The 23364-nt window shown below is 39.1% G+C and overlaps 1 protein-coding gene across 1 annotated transcript in view; it reads left to right on the top strand.

Moving 5' to 3' along the window:
• Positions 1-23364, top strand: part of LOC150085960 (dynein axonemal heavy chain 8-like) — a 1559705-nt gene that overhangs the window by 1159436 nt on the left and 376905 nt on the right. Inside the window, exon 68 of the mRNA XM_090374756.1 lies at positions 1234-1402. Within this exon, the coding sequence (XP_090230882.1) occupies positions 1234-1402 (169 nt within the window). The remainder of the gene's footprint in view (positions 1-1233; positions 1403-23364) is intronic.

Here is a 23364-nt window from a genome sequence, read left to right on the forward strand (position 1 = left end):
TTTATGTGAATCAAGCATGCCTAATCATTTTGTAATTGTGCTTTATTCCCTAAAAATGAGTAAAATATTTAAAAGGTTTGAAAAGGAAGCATCCTGGTGAAGACACTACAGATTCAGAGAGAAAAAGAAAAGTAATATCGATAAACAGAGGCGGACTGGGTCCAAAATCTTACCCGGGAAAATTTGTAGTGGCCTCACATTAGCATTTATGGCCAGAATCATACCGGCCCACCGGGGTTTCCCTGATAAGGCTTATGGCCAGTCTGCCTCTGTCGATAGAGAAAAAAAAATATGCAATTGTGAAACACTTTGAGCAAAATGAAAGACCATGTGATATTGCACGTGCTACAGGCCTAAATGAGGCAACGCCAAGAATTACAAAGAATGCAGAGAAATTAAAAAATTTCATAGCAGGAACAACTCAAAGTATAATTAAAATCCATTAGATTAAGATACAAAGAATTGGAAGAGATGGGATGGCTGTCATCTGTTTGGATAGAAAATCAAACAAAAAACAAGTTTGCTTACGATAGAAGCAAAAGCATTAGCAATGTTTTATTAAGTAATAGTCGTAATAAAATACTTACGTATTTTATATAATATAATAAAATACTTACGTATTTTATTACGCTTATTTATTGTGTTTGGTAATATTTTGGTTACAAATGTGTGTTTAATCTTGGGTGATCGGCACCTAACCCTATTTTTCCCATAGGGCCTGTTGTTTATATTGCACGATTTTGCATTGCACGAGAGTTTCTAGGAACACAACTATCGTGCTATATGAGGACTGACTGTAACTCCTTCTGAGCTAGGCTAGAAACTTATCAAACAATCGTGTAAATGTCTGATATATTCTTGCTGATATTGTTTTCCTCTAATGTGACATAGAAAACTCTAATATGATATAGTCACTTAGCGAATCTAGAAAAGTTCACCTACTGAGTGGGTGACCACCCACAAGTTCTAGTTACTAACTGGAAAATTTAAATTTCTCTATAACATTTTGGTCTATAAGCAGATGTAATCAACTTTCTGTATAGATGTTGATTATATCTGCTTTGATTTGATTTTAGTATTACAATTGTTAATACTAAAATTAAATGAAATTGAGAACAGTAAACATCAAAGATGTTTACTGTTCTCAATTTAATAGACTTTTTTTACAATAAAAGTTGTCTATTTTAAGCATAGATTTAGTATTCAAGAATTAAACAATCATAACTATTATAGGCTTGTAGGAGATGCTCTATTATGTACTGGATTTCTTTCTTACGCTGGACCATTTAATCAGGAATTCCGAAATATATTGTTTTCTTCCTGGCAAAATGAACTTGAAACTCGTGGCATTCCATATAGCACAGATTTGAAAATTGTTGAATCTTTGACAGATGCCCCAACGGTAAGATATATTGTTTTTAAAGTATTTGTAAGGATATTTATTACTTGTACATCGCTTGTAAGAGTTGCAAAGAGGAGAACCGAGATTAGTAAAGAACAAGGAGGTATTCTTACCACAAGAGGCTTCGGTTCTGCAAATTACACCTCTTCAAAACTAGGTATTTGGGAGCAGATTTGATTGAAGTGTTTAAGGCTTCAAATGAATTGAGTAAACTTAATGATTACAGTAGTCTAACTATATCTAGACAATCTACACAAGGGGCTATAAACATAAAATGAAAAAGGATGGCTGCAGAATAGATGTGAGAAAATTTTCTTTTGACCAGAGAGTAATTGATTGTAGGAACAAACTACCATGTGGTGTTGTGGAAGTGGGTAGATTTTGAATAAATTTAAAGAAGAATTAGATATATTAGGGGGGGGGGAGATGGACTGATAAGATATGGTAGTGTGTTTTTTTTTTTTTTTTTTGCTGCTTACTTACTTTCTTGCATCATTTTCCAATACTACTACTAATAATAATAACTATATTAACTTTTGTTAGCTATACTAACCAACTCCTATATAAACTTTCTTTTGGAATTTTATATAATTTTTAATGGTGATTTTAGGAGTACTTACAAAATTAACTTAGACGTACCTTTTTGAGAAATATGAAAATTCGTACTCCCTAAAAATACATAAATTTATATACAACGCTCATTGGCTCTACCTAGATAAACAAGTAACTTCCTGTATATAAAGAAGGGCATGTGAGTTGCATTAGCTTGGTGTTCTTGTCACAGGCACATAGAACCAATCTGACTGATTTAAAGAAGGGAGTGTTACTGTCTGATATCACATTGCTGACTTCTCAATTTATGTAGTTGCCAACAGCCTAAACCATCCAGACTCAGTTACTGCTGATATTATCATCAAAAATGATAATATCAGCAGCAGTAGTGGAAACATGATGAATTTCACTACCAATCCAGTAACTGAAATGAAGACCATGGAAGCAAAATCTTCATGACGAAGATACTTAGCATTAGTAGAGGCATATGATGCAAGAAAGCAAGCTTATGCAGCATCAGCCAAAAAAAAAAAAAAAAAAATTGCTCCTATTTCATCCCTCTGTTCATTCCAAATACCTATCCAGCTCTGCCTTAAATTTATTTAGGCATTCTATCAACTTCCACAACAAAGGATGGAGGTCTGTTCCACCAACCAACTACCCTCTCTGGCTAAAGGCAAACTTCCCCACATCTATCCTACAACTGTCTTACCTCAATTTGTATTTATGCCCTCTCATGAGATTATTCTGAGCAAGAGGAAGAATCCAATCAGCATTGAGCATGCTCAAACCATTCAAGGCTTCATACACCTCAATCAAATCACTTCACAGGTGCCTAGTCTCCAGACACTGTAATTTGCAAAACTTAAGCCTTTCTTCGTAAGAGCAACCCTTTGTTCCATTCACTAATCTTGTTGCCCTTCTCTGTACTCGTTCCAGCAGCTCTACATCCCTCTTGAAATGAGGCTTTCTTCGTAAGAGCAACCCTTTGTTCCATTCACTAATCTTGTTGCCCTTCTCCGTACTCGTTCCAGCAGCTCTACATCCTTCTTGAAATGAGGCCGCCAGACCTGTATACAGTACTCAAGGTGTGGTCTGACCATTGCCTTATACAAGGGAATAATCACCTCCTTATCCCTGCTAGAAAAATTCCTGTATATCATTGACAAGACACCATGAGCTACTCTTGCAGCCCATCTGCACTGTTCAGAAAATTTCATATCTGCCAGCACAATTACCCCCAGGGCCTTTTCATTCTCTACCACTGTCAGTGTAGTACCACAGAGTTGATATGTTACTATGGGGTTACTGCTTTCCATATGTAGACACTTCCGTAGCCAGGTGGGAAGAAGCAGCAGTGTGTAGCACACGCTTCTCGATTAGACCGGGGTTCGAGCCCGTCACCACCAAATACGGAGGATGTAGAAAGGTCAGGGAATGATCACTGCATATCCCAGAGCAATATGGCCTTAGTTTCTAATCCTCCTAAAAACCAAATAACAAACAAAGCTTCCCATATGTAGTACTTTACATTTGTCAATGTTAAACTTCATTTGCCACCTCTCAGCCCATCTGCTCAACTTTTCTAGATCCTCTTGCAGCAGTGTACTGTCATCAGTGTCCTTAACAACCCTGCCAACCTTCGTATCGTCTGCAAACTTGGACATTAAGCTTGATATACCATCATCAATATCTTTTATAAATACAGAAAACAACAATGGACCCAACACTGAACCCTGAGGGACTCCACTAATAACGTTAGTCCACGTTGAACAGTGTCCATTGATTACCACTCTCTGTCTTCTCCCCCTCGACCATCCCTTTATCCATAGCAGCAATTTGCCTCCAATGCCACACTGCTCCAATTTGTTCAGCAATCTTCCATGTGCAACAGTATCAAAAGCCTTTGTAAGACCCAAATATATAATATCAAAGTTATTCCCTGCAACCAGTTCCTTTGTGACCACATCATAGAATCGAACCAGATTCGTCACGCAAGACTTTCCCTTAACAAAACAATGCTGTGTCCGAGCTATAACTGAAGTCTTGTCTAGGTGATCCTGCAGTGCTTCTTTAACCAGTTCCTCCATTAATTTTCCTGGAACATAAGTTAAACTAACAGGTCTATAATTACTTTTGTCGCCCTGTGATCATCCTTTGTGAATTGGGGTCACATTTGCACATATCCAGTCCATGGGTAGCTCCCCTGTGTCCAGAGAAGTTCTCAATATTATGGCTAAGGGTTTGCTGATTCCTTTAATATAACTGGATAGATCCCATTCACCCCGGGTGTCTTTTTTATGTTTATCTTCAACAATGTCTCCTCCACTTTCCTCTCAGTTTTTACCAAATCATCTAACTCACTGCCAGACTTTAATTCACCTCTGGTATTCCCCTCCCTGAATGACTCCTTATGTGTGAATGTAGATGCAAAATACTCATTTAGTTTGTTATTCACCTGAGCAGGATCATCAACAGTTGAACCATCAATATCCAGTGGACCAATCTGATTCATTTCTTTCATTCTTGAGTTTAAATAGGTAAAGAACTCTTTTCTGTTTTTCTTTGCATCTTTTGCCAGGGATTTCTCATAATCTGCCTTTGCCTGCCTAATCTCCTTTGTGACTTGGTTACAGACCAGCTTATATCTATCATAGGCTTCCATGTCACCCATTAATTTGTATGTATCCCATGCATTTTTCTTCTCTGCCATATGTCTCATTAGTTCATCTGACATCCATTTAGGTCTTGAACAATATTTCTTAGTTGGTATGTAAAGTCTAGTAGCTTCCAAGAAAAATTCTTTGAATGCTTCCCATTTTAAATTTTTTTGGTTGGTAACATCATCAGTTGGTCCCACTGCATAGAATTTAAATACTGTCTTAGATCATTGTAGTCGCCTTTACGAAAGCAAAAAAATCTTCCATTTACCCGCGATGGTAGTTACCTCTTTGAGTAAATCCCACTTGAACACACTGTGATCATTGCCACCTAGTGGTTCCTTTATCTGCATATTCTTAATGCATGAATAATCACTACTGATAATGAGATCATGAGTATTACTCCCTCTAGTTGACTCCCAAACATGCTGATGTAGAAAACATTCATCCAATAAATCCACAAAAGCCTTGCTAATGTGTGAGTGACCAACCCACAAATTCCAGTCAATATCTGGGAAATTAAAATCTTCCATTATAAGACTCTCTGATTTACTGGTGCACTCTATTTCCCTGTACAGTTTCTTTTTATACTCATTAGGCTTATAACACACTCCTACTCTCAATTTTGATCTCCCAATGCTTATGTCACACCAAAATGACTCGATACTGCATTGTTCAGCGATGTCGACTGGCTTCATTTCTTTAGATTTTATGTGTTTCTTAACTAATAGCATAACTCCTTCTTCCCTTCCTATCCTGTCTATCTTACCTGTACACATTGTACTCCCCAAATTCCAGTTCTGCATTCCTTATATCTGTGTGACACCACGTCTCTGATATCCCAAAAATATCTGGCTTTGATGTTTTGAGCAATACCTCTAATTCATCAAATTTATTTACCAAATTCCTAGCATTGGTGTATACGCACGTATACATGCACCTGTTCCTATTCTTAGCTACCCTAACACAACCCGTGTTTACTTTTACTGTAATGACTCCCAGCAGTCTCTGAAATACCCTGCATATTGTTTTCCAGTCTGCTGCTCATTCCAATAGAAGCAGTGCAAGAATCACTTTCACCCCTGCCAGTGGCTACTCTTAATCTCTTAATCCTTGTATCCTCCCCCAAGCTACTTGGAAGGGTAGTATAACAATTTCATCAGATATCTCAGCAAAGCATCAACAGGAATTGGGATCTGTACAAACGTACATATTTTCATAGCATCAGTTTTTATGGAAGAGAGTGGTGGTAGAGAAAGTGAACATTGCCTATTGTAATCAGCAGTCTTGCCCTGCATGGCACAAGGAATGCTGTAATCGATCCGTAGTGTAATGAAAGTCAGTATGGAGTGACAAATCTCACTGTAGTATTAGTAGTGGTAAATTTTTCAAGAATTCAAGTGTATTATTAGCATTAGTAGAGGCATATAATGCAAGAAAGCAAGCTTATGCAGCATCAGCCAAAAAAAAAAATCCTCCCATTTCATCCCTCCATTTGTTCCAAATGCCTGTCCAGCCCAGACTTAAATTTATTTAGGCTATTAGCTTCCACAAAAAAAGATGGAAGCCTGTTCCACCAATCAACTACCCGCTGGCTTAAGGCAAATTTTCGCACATCTATTCTACAACTATCTTTCCTCAATTTGAAACTGTGCCCCCCTCAGGTTCTTAGTCTGAACAAGACGAAGAATCCCATCAGCATTCAGCTTGCTCAACCCATTCAAGGCCTTATACACCTCAATCAGATCACCTTGCAGGTGCCTACTCTCCAGGTGCTGCAATTTGCAGATAGTATCAAGCAAAAAATAAATAATAAAAAACACTGCCACAGCTCATCTTTCCATCCCCTCCAATAATTTGGTTAATTCTTCCATAAATTTATTCAAACTTATCACTTCCACAACACCAGATGAAAGTTTGTTCCAACAATCATTCTCTGGGTGAAAGAAATTTTTACATATATCTCTCCTACAATCATCTTTCCAGTAAAATTTTTGTTCCCTTATGGTTGTTGTCTGAGAGTCAGTCTGACTCTTTCGTGACATTTACTTTTCTAAATTCATTTCAAACTTTAAACACTTTGATCAAGTCTTCCTTGCAGGTTCCTAGTTTCCAAGCACTACGACTTGCAGAATGGAAGTCATTTACGTTGAGTATTCTTTTGTGCCCTTGACTACTATTGTTGCTGTTTTCTGAACCTGTTCCAACAGATCCACTTCATTCTTAAAATTAGACTTCCAGACCTTTCTGAAGTACTTACAATGTGGCTTAATCTTCCTTATACAATGGGATATTCACCTCCTTGTCTCTGCTCGCAAAATTCCTATAAATCATCAAGCGAACCCCGTAAGTTGTCCACGAGCCTATCTAAACTGTTCAGAGAACTTAATGTTGGATTATACACTTGCTCTGAGGTCTTTTTCATTCTCCACAGCCTTGTGCATTAACACCCAAATGCTATGTTATGCTGGCATTACTGCTGCCCTATGCACTACCTTGAATTTATCAGTGTTAAGCTTCTCTGCTTCTCAACTCATCTGTCTAATTTTCTTTGATCTTGCAGTAGTACTCCTTTATTCCTTTCGTTAACTCCCCTGCCAAACTTTGTATCGCCTACAGATTAAGATGATATAAGTTTTATATACATTCATCAATATAGTTCATAAATATTGAAAACAGTAAGTGGCCACCTAGTACCAAATGCTGAATGATGCCATTATAATATTAGCCAAAGAAGGGCAGAGAAGGGTCCATTTAATAACCACTCTCTATCTTCTGCTGCTCTCCTTTACTTTATCCATAGCAGTAACTTCCTCAGTTTGTGCAGCCGTTTTTAATACAGAACAGTGTCAAAAGATTTAATGAAGTTTAAGTAAGCAGTATTACAATTATAATTTTTTGTATCCAGTTCCAGGTTGGTTAGCCATGATCCCCCGTTAACCAACCCTGCTTTGTTTCTGTATAATTCTATTCCTGTTAGGATAATCCTGCAATATCAATATTTTTTCACAACTAACTACATTAATTTCCCTAGAGCAGAAATCAAGCTTACAGGTCTAATTATGGCACATTATGGCCATAGATGCGGCCCCAAGTGATAGTGACAAGCGATTTTCTTCCTGCGAATATATAGTGCTCTCCTGAAGTGTTATAGTTTTGTTTCTTTTCTAGCATCACCTGTTCTTTTGTTTTTGTTTACTTAAAGAAGTTCTGTACTTTAAAGGACAAAAGTAAGAACCGAGAGAGGAAATCTATCTTTCTTTTTTATTCTATATATTCATTACTGACCCTTTACTTACTTCAACAACCGCTTGGTCACTGGTGGCACCACTCCTGCCTCCACGTGGCAGGGCCAGTAACCTGGGGGATAAGACAACTGGGGCTAAAAGGAGCAGAGATGGAAACAAGTGACTTTCCACGCTTAGAGCCGAAGATCTCTCAAGCAAATGACATTCACGACACTGACCATGACTTCTCTCTCTCTTGAAGAGAATGAAGAAAGACATTGGCAGACAGGAATTACCAGCATTCCTGATAATACATTCTCTGTCAACACAACCTGTGGGCAAGCTCTCCCCCTTTAACATTCAGAAATGCCTCGAACATGTCGCAGGTTCACCAAAAATGGTGAAATGTCTCCAATCTGGAGATTTATTAATTGAGACCACCAATTCTCAACACTCTGAACTATTATTAAGTCTGACATCCTTGAGTGGAATCCCAGTTCAATTCACACCACATACCACCCTCAATTCTTCAAAGGGAGTGATCACTGAATGGGATCTATTAAATGTTCCTGAAGATGAAATAGCCCAGGAACTTAAAGAACAAAAAGTCACTCAGCAAAGAGGATCATGATCCGAAAAGATGGCAGTTTAGTTCCCACCCGGAGAGTAATTTTAACTTTCAGTTCTCCAAACCTACCAGCTTTAGTCAAGGCAGGATATTTAAACTGTCGCATTCGGCCATATATTCCGAACCCCCTAAGATGTTTTTAATGCCAGAAATTTGGCCATTCCCAGACAGCATGCCGTGGAGACGCAACATGTGCAAACTGTGGGTGTAAAACTCGCACACAAACAGAATGTAAGGCACCAACCCCACAGTGTCCAAATTGCAAGGGCAGCCATCCGGCATACTCCAAAGACTGCGACCTCTGGAAGTTGGGAAAAAAGATACAAAAGTATAAAGTTGAAAATAAAGTTTCCTTCCAAGAGGCAAGAAAACAAGTAAGATTAAATAATCAAAATGCACTTATGCCTCTGCTACTTATAATCACCAGTCAGTAGCATGTCAGACAGAAGTGTCCATCCCTCCAGATACATCGATCTTAGACTGGGCTCGATCACTTGGTCCAACATCCATCAAAGGCAGTCGATCTATGGTGTAATATGCCACTGACAGTTCCATCCCAGAGACTTCCCCATTGTCAAGCAGCGGAAAATTTGCAAAAATTAGATCCAGTTGAGTGAAGCAATCTCACCCCTCAAGCATGGACACCAATGATACCACCAACTCAGAAGATCTGCTCGAAATATATGCATATGATGATATGGAAGAAGGCAATGACTCAAGACGCCCAAATTTTTCAAGAAAAGAAAAATCAAAACACGACAGATATAAACAAGCCACACACAAAAAGCAAACAGACTCCTGTTTGCTTTCTCACAAAACCAAATAATGGAACAAATCGTACAATGGAATTGCAGAGGTTTTCGCAGCAATATTGATGATATCTATGAACTTATTAATCATTACAATCCTGCTGCCATATGCTTGCAAGAGACAAATCTAACAACAAAAATATCCATTTCAGTCAAAAACTATACTATCTTCAGAAAAGATCGATCTGAAACTAACAGCCCCCCATGGAGGAGTAGCTATACTAGTGGAATCACAAGTCCCCTCCAGGCAGATTCCATTGCAAACACCATTAGAAGTTGTTGCTACCCATATAATAATCGGTATCACACTGACACTAGCCTCAATTTATCTTCCGCCGAATCAGTCATGTACAATTCAGAAACTGTTAAATCTAATTTCTCAATTACCACCTCCTATTTGTTTACTAGGAGATTTTAATGGCCATCATCCATTATGGGAATCTCGGGTTTCAGACGGACGTGGTGAACTCATTGAAATGTTACTTGACCCAGAGAATTTGACACTATTGAATAATGGCTTACCAACATATATATCCATTTTCCTGCTGGGGTCAACCATTGCAATAGATCTCTCAATTTGTTCTCTGATCCTCTTCCCAACTATAGAGTGGGCAGTACATGACAATCCTCTAAATAGTGACCACTATCTGCTGATCTGTAGTATTCAAACCACTCATTCCAAACAAACTGAAACAAAAACAAAATGGAAATTTTCCAAAGCAAACTGGTCGAAATTTACCAGTCATGTATCTTTTGATGATGACACTATAGAGTCTTCTGCTATTGACACTGTCACCGATCATATCACAATGCAGATACTAACAGCTGCAAAAGCCGCCATCCCACAGTCTCAAATAAGAAACTATCGGCATACCAATCACTGGTGGAATGGTGATTGTAATAAAGTGAAGAGAGAAAAAAACAAAGCATGGAACACCTTCCTCAAACATCCCACCACTGCCAACCTTATTAACTTCAAGAGACTGTGAGTCAAAGCTCGTTATATCCAGCAGAAGGCAAAAAAAGACTCTTGGATAAAATTTGCCTCCTCAATCAACAAGGATACTGATACCCGAATAATCTGGGATAAAATAAAGAAACTGAATGGTAAATATCATAAGTTGCCTTCTTCTATTATTAATTGGAATGGGAAGGAGATCTCATATGCTGATGAAATTGCCAATGCCCTAGGAACGGTGTTCTGTGAATTGTCCGCCTCAACTGCATATCAACTATCTTTTCAAAAAATTAAAGCTGAAGCTGAGAAAAGGAAACTAAACTTCAAAACTACATGTCCTTTTACCTATAACCAACCACTCACAATATCTGAACTGAAAGAATCTATATATACCTCAAGAAACAGCTCTCCTAGCCCTGATGGAATCTACAATATAATGATTCGACACCTCAATCAGAAATCACTAATTTTATTGCTAAACTTTTACAATAGAATATTCTCAGAACATATATTCCCTACTTCTTGGTGACATTCTTATGTAATAGCCATACCTAAACCTGGAAAAGACCATTCGATTCCTAACAACTATAGACCAGTTTCTCTAAGAAGCTGCCTGAGTAACACTTTGTTCACCATCGACTCACCTGGTACCTTGAATCCGAAAACATAATCAGTAATAATCAGTTTGGCTTTCGGAAGAATAGATCTTCCCTAGACCTCATAACCAAAGCCAAATCCAACATAAGAAATGCATTCATTAGAAATCAACATCTCATCATGATATGCCTTGATATAGAGAAGGCCTTTGATACCACATGGCGCTACGGTATCCTAAGAGATCTCCATTCTATTCATATGAGAGGCCATTTACCATATTTTATTCAAAGCTTCCTTCAGCACAGATCTTTGCAAGTGAGATACCGGCAGGTTTTATTTCAAACGTACATTCAAGAAGAAGGAGTCCCGCAAGGCTCTGTTCTTAGTGCCACTCTGTTTGCAATACGAATAAACAACATCACAAACAGCATTCCAAATACCGTGGACTTGTATCTCTATGCAGATGATCTTACCATATCCTGCCATTCCCAGAATATGAATTATATTGAGAAGCATCTACAAATATCCATTAATAACATTGAATTATGATTGCGCAAAATGGATACAAACTGTCAAGCCACAAATCTACCGCTATACATTTCTGCACCAAGCGTGCAATGCATCCCGAACCTGAGTTGCACTTGGCCGATAATCTACTACCAATTGTGAACAGTATTCGCCTCCTAAGGCTAATTTTTGATAAGAAGTTAAACTTCCAGGTATCTAAGAACCACTTGCACAAAGAAAATGAATATACTCCCGGTCATCTCCAGTACATCTTGGGGTGCCGATCGTTATAGCCTGCTCCACTTATCTAATTATATCTCGGTTAGACTACGGAGCATCTGTTTATGACTCAGCTAAGGAGAGCACCTTGGCCCATCTTGCACCCATCCAACATTCTTCTCTTAGGATAGCCCTAGGTGCATATAGAACATCACCAGTTCAAAGTCTTTATGTTCAGGCTCACGAACCTCCACTTAGCATCAGAAGAAAGATGTTGCTGATGAACTACTCAGCTAAAATTAAAAGCCTGCCTACTCATCCGGTTTGGCCACTGTTGCATAATCCTCAATTGAAAACCCATTATGCAAATAAACCTAGAACAATTCGACCTTCTGGTATCAGACTACAGAATCTAACAAAAAGCTGGAATATTCAGCTTGATAATATCATCAGAGAAAAAAAAGATCCGGATCCCCCGTGGACCAACTTCACACTTTCTTCTGATGAATACTTTGAGCAATGGGGTAAAGGCTCTATAGCAGATATTAACATCCAACAACTACATGTTGCTCACTCACAAAAGTATCCCCAACTTTACCAAAATCTATACTGATAGTTCAAAGTCAGACTATCGAGTGGGTGCAGCTGCCGTCTTCCCTAATACAACTGTTTCAATATCACTTCCAACCGAATGCAGCAGCTACACTGCTGAGCTCCATGCCATTAAGCTTGCTCTGGAAAACATCTCGCTAATGTAAATAAATAAAAGTATAATATATACTGATTCACAGAGTGCTCTTTTAGCTTTGAAAAGGACTTCCCCACCTAAAAATCCTTTATTGAAGTTCATAAAACATAAACTGATGCGTCTTCATGAGCATCAGAAAACATCTTTTCATGGATCCCTGGCTGCAGTAGTATTTCAGGAAACGAATGTGCAAACAGTGCTGCTAAGTATCCTTCCATCATATCCTCAACAAATGACCTAGTCCCATATCCTGATTATAGACATAATATACGAAGGACATCTATGGAACAACGGACATTTCTGTGGAAAATGCAAACAAATAACAAGCTATTCCAAATAAAACCTGAACCACAATTATGGACTTCTAGCCTTTGTAAAAATAGAAAAGAAGAAGTAATCTTAGCCAGAACTTGTATAGGTCACACTCACCTTACACATCTCTATTTGCTTACAGGAAACGATCCTCCGCAGTGTGTGCACTGCTCGCAACCACTTACAGTAAAACATGTACTCCTTGAATGTAACTTGTTCAGCAATGCCCGACGAATGTCTTAGTTTCATTTCAGATCTACAGCAACCTCTCTCTCTCTCTCTCTCTCTCTCTCTCTCTCTCTCTCTCTCTCTCTCTCTCTCTCTGAATAGCATAATAGGTAAAGAAGCCAGTCTCTCTGAATTCTTTTTCTATATAAAACCAATAAAAATGTATGACCATTTCTAACTGCTCACCCTGCAGTTATCATAAGTAACTCAATTAATTTGGGAGGCGCAATATGTCCTAAGTAGCTCTTGCGCCAGAAAACACCACCACAACAACAACAACCACAACAGCCATAGATGCCGATGTGCCTAATAAATCCCCAAACAAACAAGTAGGTCTAACTGCTCATGTCACCTTTTGATCTCCCCTTCTGCATAGGAGATACATTGCACACCTCCAATCTGTAGGAACCTCCCTGAATCCATGGATGCTCTCATAATTATGGCCACAGGTTTGCTAATTTCTTTTGCTGCTTTTTTTAATATAACTGGATCACATTGGCTCAGATGCCTTATTCATTTTATTTCAGCAGTTAGTCAGGGAAATGGGAAATGTATTGTGCAAAAAGGATACATAAAATAGAACCAAGGTATGTCTGCAAGGGGTAAAAATATATGACTTTCTGGAGAAGATATCACCTTTCATGTTAGTTAATCTGAAGACTTAATTAACAAATACAGTGCAATGTTGGGAAAAAGTTTCAAGTTAGGATTTAATTTGAAAGTGTCTGCAATTCTGCCCAGACACAATAGGAGGGAGTACATAATAATTAAGTGACAAGGTTCTCAACAAATAATTAGAGTCTTGTCAATCAATTCAGCAATGGAGAGACCGTGCAAGGCTCATGAAGTAGAATTTTTCTCAACATAGTCTATGCTTGTTAACAAGAGACACTTTTTCCAGGCATGGAATGCACTCAAATAAAAGGGGTGCAAAAATATTTGCTGATGCTATTGAGGAAGTGTTAGTAGGTCGGAAGACTGCTAGCTTTGAAAGATACAAAGACAAATAGATTATCTAAAGCCACAGTCAGAAGTGAAAGTGATCCTTGAACTGCTTCTATTGGAACATGCAGCAGCCTGGAAAGCATGGTGTTGGGGATTTCAAACCCTGCTGTGGGTCATCATGGAACAAGTAGATGGTAAGGGCTGTGTTATGGTAACTAAGAGTAAGAACAGTACATGTACACTAATGCTAGGAGCATAGTAAATAAATTTGATGAATTTGAAGTACTAATTAAGTCAGCAAATGCAGAGCGTCATAGGGATATCAGGGACATGGTTTCAGCAGACTTAAGGGATGCAGAATTTGAACGTGGGGAGCACAATGCATACAGAAAGAATAGACATTGGGTGGAGGTTAAGGGTTATGCCCTTAGTTAAGAAGCATGTCAAATCTAAGGTAGTGCATCCAGTCAACATGGGTGGCCAGTACAATGTTGAATCACTTTGTGCATCTTAATCACCACGAAAAGGAAAATGAGAGTAGTAGGAATGTGCTATAGGCCTAATGACTGTGATAACAAACAACTGTCAGAATGTCTTACAATGGAGGATTTTAACTTTCCAAATATTGATTGGAAATGGTGGAAATTGGAAATCCCCCAAAGTCATTCTTACACATTAGAATGACTTTGGTGGATTTATTGAATGATTGTTTTCTACAACAGCAGCATTTTAGAAAGACAAGGTGAGACAGCAATACTCTTGATCTGATTATCAGTAATGATCCTTCATGCATTAAGAATCTGTAAGTAAAAGACCCATTAGGTAGCAGTAATCACAGTGTACTGATATGCAATTTACTTAATGATGGAAAAAACTCTTCCCTTTACCCTTGAAATATACCACCTCAAGGGTAAAGGGAAGGGTTTTTGCTTTCATAGGGGTGACTAAAGTGGTCTCAGACAATTTTTAAATTCTGTGCAGTGGGACCAACTGATAATGTTACCAACAGCAAATTCTAAATGAGAAGCATTCACAGAAATAATCATAGAAGCTACTAGGCTTTTCATACTAATGAAGAATACTGATAATCAGATCAAGGCTTAGACCTAAATGGATGTCACATGAGCTGATGATATTTTTGGCAGAGGAGAAAGCATTACTATAAATTATCAGAAGCCTAGGGTAGATATAAACTAATCTGTAATCAAGTCACAAAAGAGGTTATGCAAACTAAGGCAATTTACAAGAAATCTCTAGCAAAGAATAAAGGAAAGCAGCAAAGATTTATTTACTTATATTAACAGTAGAAGGAAGGGATTTAATCACATTGATCCACTTGATCCCGATCTTGAACTGTTAATGATCCTACTCAGGTTGCTAACAAACTGAATAGGTATTTTGCATCTGCATTCACACTTAAGGAATTATTTGGGAAAGGCAGTTCCAGAATTTTATCACACTCTAATGGGGAGCTAAATTATTTTATGATAACTGAGAGGAAAGTGAAAGAGAAATTGTTGAAGCTAAGCATTCAAAAAAGACACCTGGGGTTGTTGACATCTATCCAATTGTAATAAGGGAGGCAGCAAAGTAGGTAAACAAACCCTTACCATAATTAAGATCATCTTTGATTCAGAGGAGGTCCCAATTCACCGGAGATGTGTGTATGTATCCCCAATTCACAAAGGGGATTTAAAAGGTGACACGAGTAATTATAGACCTGTTAGCTTAGCTTCAATTTCAGGGGAAATAATGCAGTTATACTGCAGTCACAGAATGGATTTAAGGGGTGTTCTTGTCTGACTAATCTGATTGGATTCTATGATGCAGCAACAAAGGAACTGGATGCAAAAAAAATTTTTGATGCAATATACTTGGATTTCAGGAAAGCTTTTGATACCATTGGATATAAAAGATGGTTGTACAAATTGGAGCAGTGTTGGCATTAAGGACAAGTTAGTGCTGTGGATAAAGGGATGGTTGAGTGGGAGAAAACAGCGGTTATCAATGGACACTGCTCTCTGTGTACTGTTATTAGTGTTCAGTGTTGGGTCCATTGTTGCTTTCTGTATTTATTATATTGATGATATTGTTGAAGATATATATCAGGCTTAATGTCTATGTTTGCAGGTGTTACAATGGTCGGTAGGGTGGTTACCAACAGTAATCAAGATCTAGAAAAATTAGTTATCTTGAGAAATGGCATTTGAACTTTAAAATTGTCAAATGCAAGGTACTACATATAGTAAACAGTAATCTCAGATTGATGTACGAACTGTGTGGTACTATGCTCGGTAGTGGAAAATGAAAAAGACATGGGTGTAATTGTGCAGTCAGATATGTAGTATTCTGAACAGTGCAGACAGGATTACAGGTTAATTCATAAAGTTTTGTCAATGATATACAGGAAAATTCCTGTATATATCATTGACAAAGGCATTGGCCTAACCACTGATAGGTGATTATCCCATCAATGGTTAGACTTCATCTTGAGGAGTACTGCATCTCTGGAAGTCTCATTTTAGGAAGGATGTAGATCTGCTGGAATGAGTGCAGAAAAGCATGAGATTAGTGAAGGGAACAAAAAGGAGGGGGTGGAGGTATGAAGAAAGCTACAGTTCTGCAAATTGCAGCATCTGGAGACTAGACAGCTATGTGAGATAATCTGATTCAAGTGTTTAATGCTTTGAATGGATTGAGCAAGCTCAATGCTGATGGAATTCTTCCTCTTGTTCAGACTGCACATGTGAGGGGGCATAATTTCAAATTGAGGGGAAGGGTGATTGCAGGACATACGAGGTGCTTCCCAAAAGTTCCCAAAATGTATTTATAAAATAAATTAGACTCGCCCTGTCTTATTTGTTACCTTTGAAGTAGTCTCCTTGAGGGCGGAAACACTGATCCCAGCGCTTCTCCAATGATTTGAATGCATCCTGAAAGTCCTTCTTCATCTTTGTGTTCAGCACTGCCTGTGATTCTGTTTGGATATCCTCTACACTGCCAGATCTTTGACCCTTCAGCTTGATTTTCATTCTTGGGAAGAGGAAGAAGTCATAGGGGGCTAAGTCTGGTGAAAAAGGGGGATTGGGAATGATTGTCATGCTGTTGGATGCCAAAAGCACATTGTCGTGATGAGCGACTCAGTTCTTTGTGCACCACTTCTCTGGACGTTTCCTCCTGACAGCTTCCTTTAACCACCTCAGGACGTTGCAGTAGAACTTTGCGTTGACAATCTGGCCAGGGGGAAATGAAATCCTTATGAATAATCCCATCAATGTCCAAAAAACAGATCAGCATGGATATCACAATGCACCTCACTTCTCGGGCTTTCTTCGGTCTGGGCAAAGATGGGCTCTTCCACTGGGATGATTGTTGCATGGTTTCTGGGTCATACCCATATACCCAACTCTCGTCACCAGCGACGACCGTAGAAAGGAAGTTGTGATCACTCCTGGCCCATTCTTGAAGATCTCTGCTAACTTCCATGCGATACTGCTTTTGGTCTTCACTCAGTAACTGTGGCACAAATTTGGTTGCAATCCTTCCCATGTTCAACTTGTCTAACAAAATCTGCTGACACATCCCATACGATAGCCCTATAATGCCACAAATGTCGTGGATGGTCCACCTGTGGTCTTCATGGATCGCTGCTGGAACTTTTGCGAGATTTTCCAGGGTGGTGCTCGATGATGGACGCCCAGAGCGATTGTCATCGTCAACGGACATTCAACTGTTTTTAAAACAGTTAAACCAGTAGTAGGTCTGCGTCTGGCCTGAAGCATTGTCACCAAAAGCTTGTTTCAACGTCTTATGGGTTTCTGCTGCTGTATTGTTAAGAAGGAAATAAAACTTGATGCGAGCACATTGCTCTCTCACATCAGTCATTGCAACACACCGCCAAAGAACTGAGCATAAATATTCAATGACTCTATCTAGTCCGACACCACGTGGAACACTGATTCACAACGGATGCATGCAGTGTCACCTAGTGCCACAAGTCCATACTAGATGTAATTCCCTTGCAACATTCAAATTTCGGGAACATTTGGGTAGCACCTCGTATGTGCCTTCAGACAGCAGATGGTTGATTGTGGGAACAAACTCTCATCTGTTGTTGTGGAAGTGATGTTTAATAAACTTAAGGAAGAACTACCTGTGCAACCTGTATTGTGATCATTGATACAGAATGTCTTAACTATAAATTTAGGTCTTGTTGCCCTCAGAAGGTTGGATATTATCTGTTTTTTTTTTTGTTTTTTTTTTAACTTTTGGAAGAGAATCTACATATTTGTTATGTAGATTCTTTCTTTTCATCTTAATCATATGGGCAGATAATGATAGTTCTGTCAGTTTACATAAGTCTCACACTTGGTCTGGCCCCAAGTGCCAAGCGAATTTTCCTGAGCAATATATAGTGATTTTCCCATTGATTATGTTCTGTTTTATTTCTAGTTCCTTTCATACTCTTAGTTCTTTGTAAGTGGTTCTGGTTCTCTACTTAAGTCTGCCGTAGCCTAGTGGTCAGGGGCGGGGGTGCATAAGTACACGTGCCTTGAGTGACCGGGGTTCAAGCCCATGACTGCTGAATATGGCGCTGTTTCTTGTATTCAATCTATCATGCGAACTCCTCTGACCATTTGTTGTCCCGGAGTATGAACAGAAAATTTATAATTTATTAACAGACTTTCAGTAAGAACCTGGAAAGGAAAATCACCTTTCTTTTCTTAGTATATTTATAAATCTGTTCACTAACAAACTAACTTCTCCAGCCACTTGGTCACTAGGTGGCACTGAGGTGGCTACATGGCTGGGCCGGTAACCTGGGGGAAAAGTTGTCCTCCAGGGCAAAAAGGAGCAATGATGGATATAAATGACTATCCACCACTAGAGCCTTCAAGCTCAAGGCCAGAGACATCACCCGATAATGACCTGAACCAACATAAACATCTTCGAAGTGAAGCACAGTGCCATAACTTTCAATGTGTATCACCAATATTTTTGGTAATACACTCTCTATCCACCCAGCCTGTGGGCAAGTTATCACCATTTCTAATTCAAAGATATCTGGAATCCATCGCCAGAATACCAAAAATGGTGAAACGACTGCAATCGGGAGACCTGATCGAAACAGCTTCCTCAAAACATTCTGAATGGCTGTTAAAAACAAAGACTTTTTGGTGGGCTACCAGTATCTGTAACCTGTCACAATGCCATAAATTCATCTAAAGGCGTTATCACAGAGTGGGACCTGCTTAGAGTCTCTGAGTAAGAATTAGTTCAGGAACTCAGCAATCAAAAAGTCATCAGTGCCAAATGCATAATGACAAAAAAGATGAGAATCTCATTCCTACTAGATCCATCATCTTAACATTCAGCACTCCAGAATTGCCATCCACATTAAAAGCTAGCCATTTAAATTGCTGAATTCGCCCTTACATCCCAAACCCAATTCGTTGCTTTAAATGCCAGAAATATGGGCACTCTCAGCATGCATGCAGAGGGGATGCCATCTGCCCAATTTGTGGATCAAAAGACCATACACTGAACAATCTGTTGAGGCTGAACAGATTGTTCAGCCTCAACTCCCATTTGCCCCAACTGCAAAGGCAACCACCCTGCTTTTCCAAATGTGGAAAAAGCAGGGTGGTTTCCTATGCTTTCCTGCTTTTTTCCTGAAATGTGGAAAACTGGGAAAAAAATTCAAAAATACAAAATTAAACATAAAGTCACATATCCTGAGGCACGAAAGCAGATCATGTTGACCATGTCTAGTTGATCCTATGCGTCTCACCCGGAGCTATTCCACAACTGCAGTTCAAACAGATGTGTCAATTCCTCTTGCTAACTGGGTTAAAGCAACCCTATCAACATCTGGAAAAGATTCTCCTAAAACTAAAACCAGTGAAGCCACTAACACTCCAATCAGTATTCCAACTGACACTCCAATGGTCTCGAAAGACAATGAAAAATTGAAAACTCCTAAAGACTCTAAGAAAGCTGAAGCACCGACTAAAGGCGCCTCCGGAAGCCAGGTGGGAAGGAGTAGCAGTGCGTAGCACACGCTTCTTGATTAGACTGGGGTTCGAGCCCGTCACCACCAAATACGGAGGATGCGGAAAGGTCAGGGAATGACCACCGCATATCCCGGAGCAATATAGCCTTAGTTGCTAATGCTCCTAAAAACCAAATAACAAACAAACAGCACCGACTAACAGTATGGAAGTGGATGAACACCAAAGTTATGAGGAACCCGTCCTGGAACTTCATGCCAACGACATAATGGATACTGGATGCCCCATGTTCCTAAAAAAAGACCAGAAGAAATGCTCCATACAAAAAAAAAAAAAAAACAATCAGATGAATCTTCCTCAACTCAACCCAAATAATGCAAAACATCATACAATGGAACTGCAGAGGACTAAGAAGCCATTCAGATGACTTGAAGGATTTACTCACGCAATTTAATCCCGTAGGCATATGCCTGCAGGAAATGTTCCTGTCACCACAAAGCTCACCAAAATTTTCAAATTACATCATGTACAGACAAGATAGAATATCAGAATCTCCTGCAGTAGAGGAGTAGCTATTCTTATTAATTCCAATATTCCATCGAGGCTCATCCAGCTACAAACCTCCCTAGAAGTTGTGGCAGCTCATATTGAAATTGGTAATTCAGTTACCCTTGTTTCTATTTACATTCCACCATCTCTGCTATTACCTCATTTAGAACTGGATAATCTCCTCACACAATTCTCAACACCAATTTACCTTTTTGGCGATTTTAATGGCCACCATTCATTGTGGGGATCCACCACAATGTACGCAAGAGGCAAATTGATTGAGGAGTTTTTGAATAACAATGAACTAAATTTACTAAACTCTGGATCTCCCACATACATCCACCTACCTACAGGATCCACTTCTGTAATTGACTTGTAAATTTGCTCACCATCAATTTTTCCAATCATGACATGGTCGGTGTTTGCCAATCCCTTTAATAGCATTCATTTTCCGATTATTTGCAAATTACAAACAGAGGTAACTGTAAATCCAGACCAACGATCCACTTGGAAGTTTAGAAAGGCGAATTGGGATAGCTATCCTGACTAAATATATCTAAACAGACTTTATGTTCAAAAACAACCCATTAATGAAGTAACTGCATACATAACCAATCAGATTCTGACAGCATCCGATGGATGTATTCCAAAATCCAAGGCATGTCGCATTCACCGGAGTCACTGGTGGAATACAGACTGCCTTCATGCCAAAAAGGAGAAAAGCCGTGCATGGAATAATTTCCAAAAGTATCCTACCACAACTAACTTAATCACTTATAAGAGACCTAAAGCTAAAGCAAGGCAGATTAGACGAATAGCGAAATGTGATTCATGGATTGCCTTTGCCTCAACCATCACCAAAGACACTGACACCCGGCTCATCTGGAGAAAGATACAGGCTCTAAATGGCAAATTTGCTCGAATGCCCTCTCCAATACTCAATTGGAAAGGAAAAAAAGTGTCTAGTCCTGAAGAAGTTGCTAATGCACTAGCAGAATCGTTTGCCACAATCTCTGCCTATGCTTCCACCTTCCAAAAAAAACATCAGTCTGCTGACGAGGCTACTAGAGACGGTCGTGTTCAAAGCCGCTAAGTGGATTTTTCTTATTTATTGATTTTAAATTATTGTTTTCTAAAACTTTTGATTTAAATTTAGTAGTATAACATTATTTTGTGATTTTCTGATTAATTTGGTGTATTTATTCTTTACTCGGCCTTGTAATTGCATAAAAGTATCAGTAAAGGTTTCCACGTGTTTCAACTCCGGTACCGTTCGTAATTTTCCCGCCTTTGTGATACGATAGTTATATACCGTACTAGATAGCGTTAGTTGAACTTCATTAGCAGTTAAATTGTACGTTTAAATAAATACATATAACGACTTAGATTACAAACGTAATATAATTAATTATATTTAACATAATTAATAACATAACATAATTAATTATAATTAATTAAATAAATTAATAGAATCATGACTCAGACCAGAGCGGCAAAGCAAAAGGCTCAAGCTAATGGAAGTGCTGTGGCTCAGAGCAGCTTCCTTGGACTCAGGGGAGGTACCCATAGACTGGAAATGTGCAAATGTGACCCCATTTCACAAAGGAGGATCAAAGGCTGATCAAGTAATTATAGACCTGTGAGCTTAACTTCTGTTCCAGGAAAAATAATGGAGGCACTGGTTAAAGAAGCACTGCAGGATCATCTGGATAAGACTTCAGTTATAGCTCAGACACAGCATGGTTTTGTTAAGGGGAAGTCTTGCCTGACCAACATGATTGGATATTATGATGCAGTCACAAAAGAACTGGATGCAGGGAATAACTTTGATATTATATACTTGGATCTTAGAAAGGCTTTTGATACTGTTGCACATGGAAGACTGCTACACAAATTGGAGCAGTGTGACATTGGAGGCAAATTGCTGCTATGGATAAAGGGGGTGGTTGAGGGGGAGAAGACAGAGAGTGGTAATCAATGGACACTGCTCATCGTGGACTAATGTTATTAGTGGAGTCCCTCAGGGCTCAGTGTTGGGTCCATTATTGTTTTCTGTATTTATAAATGATATTGATGATGGTATATCAAGCTTAATGTCCAAGTTTGCAGATGATACAAAGGTTGGCAGGGTTGTCAAGGACACTACTGACACTATGCTGCTGCAACAGGATCTGGAAAGGTTGAGCAGATGGGCTGAGAGGTGTCAAATGAAGTTTAACATTGACAAATGTAAAGTACTACACATGGGAAACAGCAACCCCAGAGCAACGTATCAACTCTGTGGTACTACACTGACAGTGGTAGAAAATGAAAGGGACTTGGGGGTGGTTGTGCAGGCAGATATGAAGTTCTCTGAGCAGTGCAGACGGGCTGCAAGAGTAGCTCATGGTGTATTGTCAATGATATATAGGAATTTTTCCAGCAGGGATAAATAGGTGATTATTCCATTGTATAAGGCAATGGTCAGGCCACACCTAGAGTACTGTATACAGGTCTGGAGGCCTCATTTCAAGAAGGATGTAGAGCTGCTGGAACGAGTACAGAGAAGGGCAACAAGATTAGTGAATGGAACAAAGGGGTGCTCTTACGAAGAAAGGCTTAAGTTTTGCAAATTACAGTGTCTGGAGACTAGGCACCAGCGAGGTGATCTGATAGAGGTGTATAAAGCCTTGAATGGTTTAAGCATGCTCAATGCTGATGGGATTCTTCCTCTAGCTCAGAAAAATCACCTGAGAGGGCATAAATTCAAATTGAGGAAAGACAGATGTAGGATAGACGTGCGGAAATTTGCCTTTAGCCAGCGGGTGGTTGGTTGGTGGAACAGACTGCCATCCCTTGTGGTGGAGGTTGATAGCCTAAATAAGTTTAAGGCTCAGCTGGACAGGTATTTGGAACGAACAGAGGGGTGAAGTGGAAGTGGTTTTTTTTTTTTTTTTTTTTTTTGGCTGATGCTGCATAAGCTTGCTTTCTTGCATCAAATGCCTCTACTAATGCTAAACATCAAAGTAGCTG

The sequence above is a fragment of the Mastigoproctus giganteus genome, chromosome 5 (genome assembly GCF_048544385.1).
Source record: "Mastigoproctus giganteus isolate SK-2022 chromosome 5, ASM4854438v1, whole genome shotgun sequence".
Lineage (NCBI taxonomy): Eukaryota > Metazoa > Arthropoda > Arachnida > Uropygi > Thelyphonidae > Mastigoproctus > Mastigoproctus giganteus.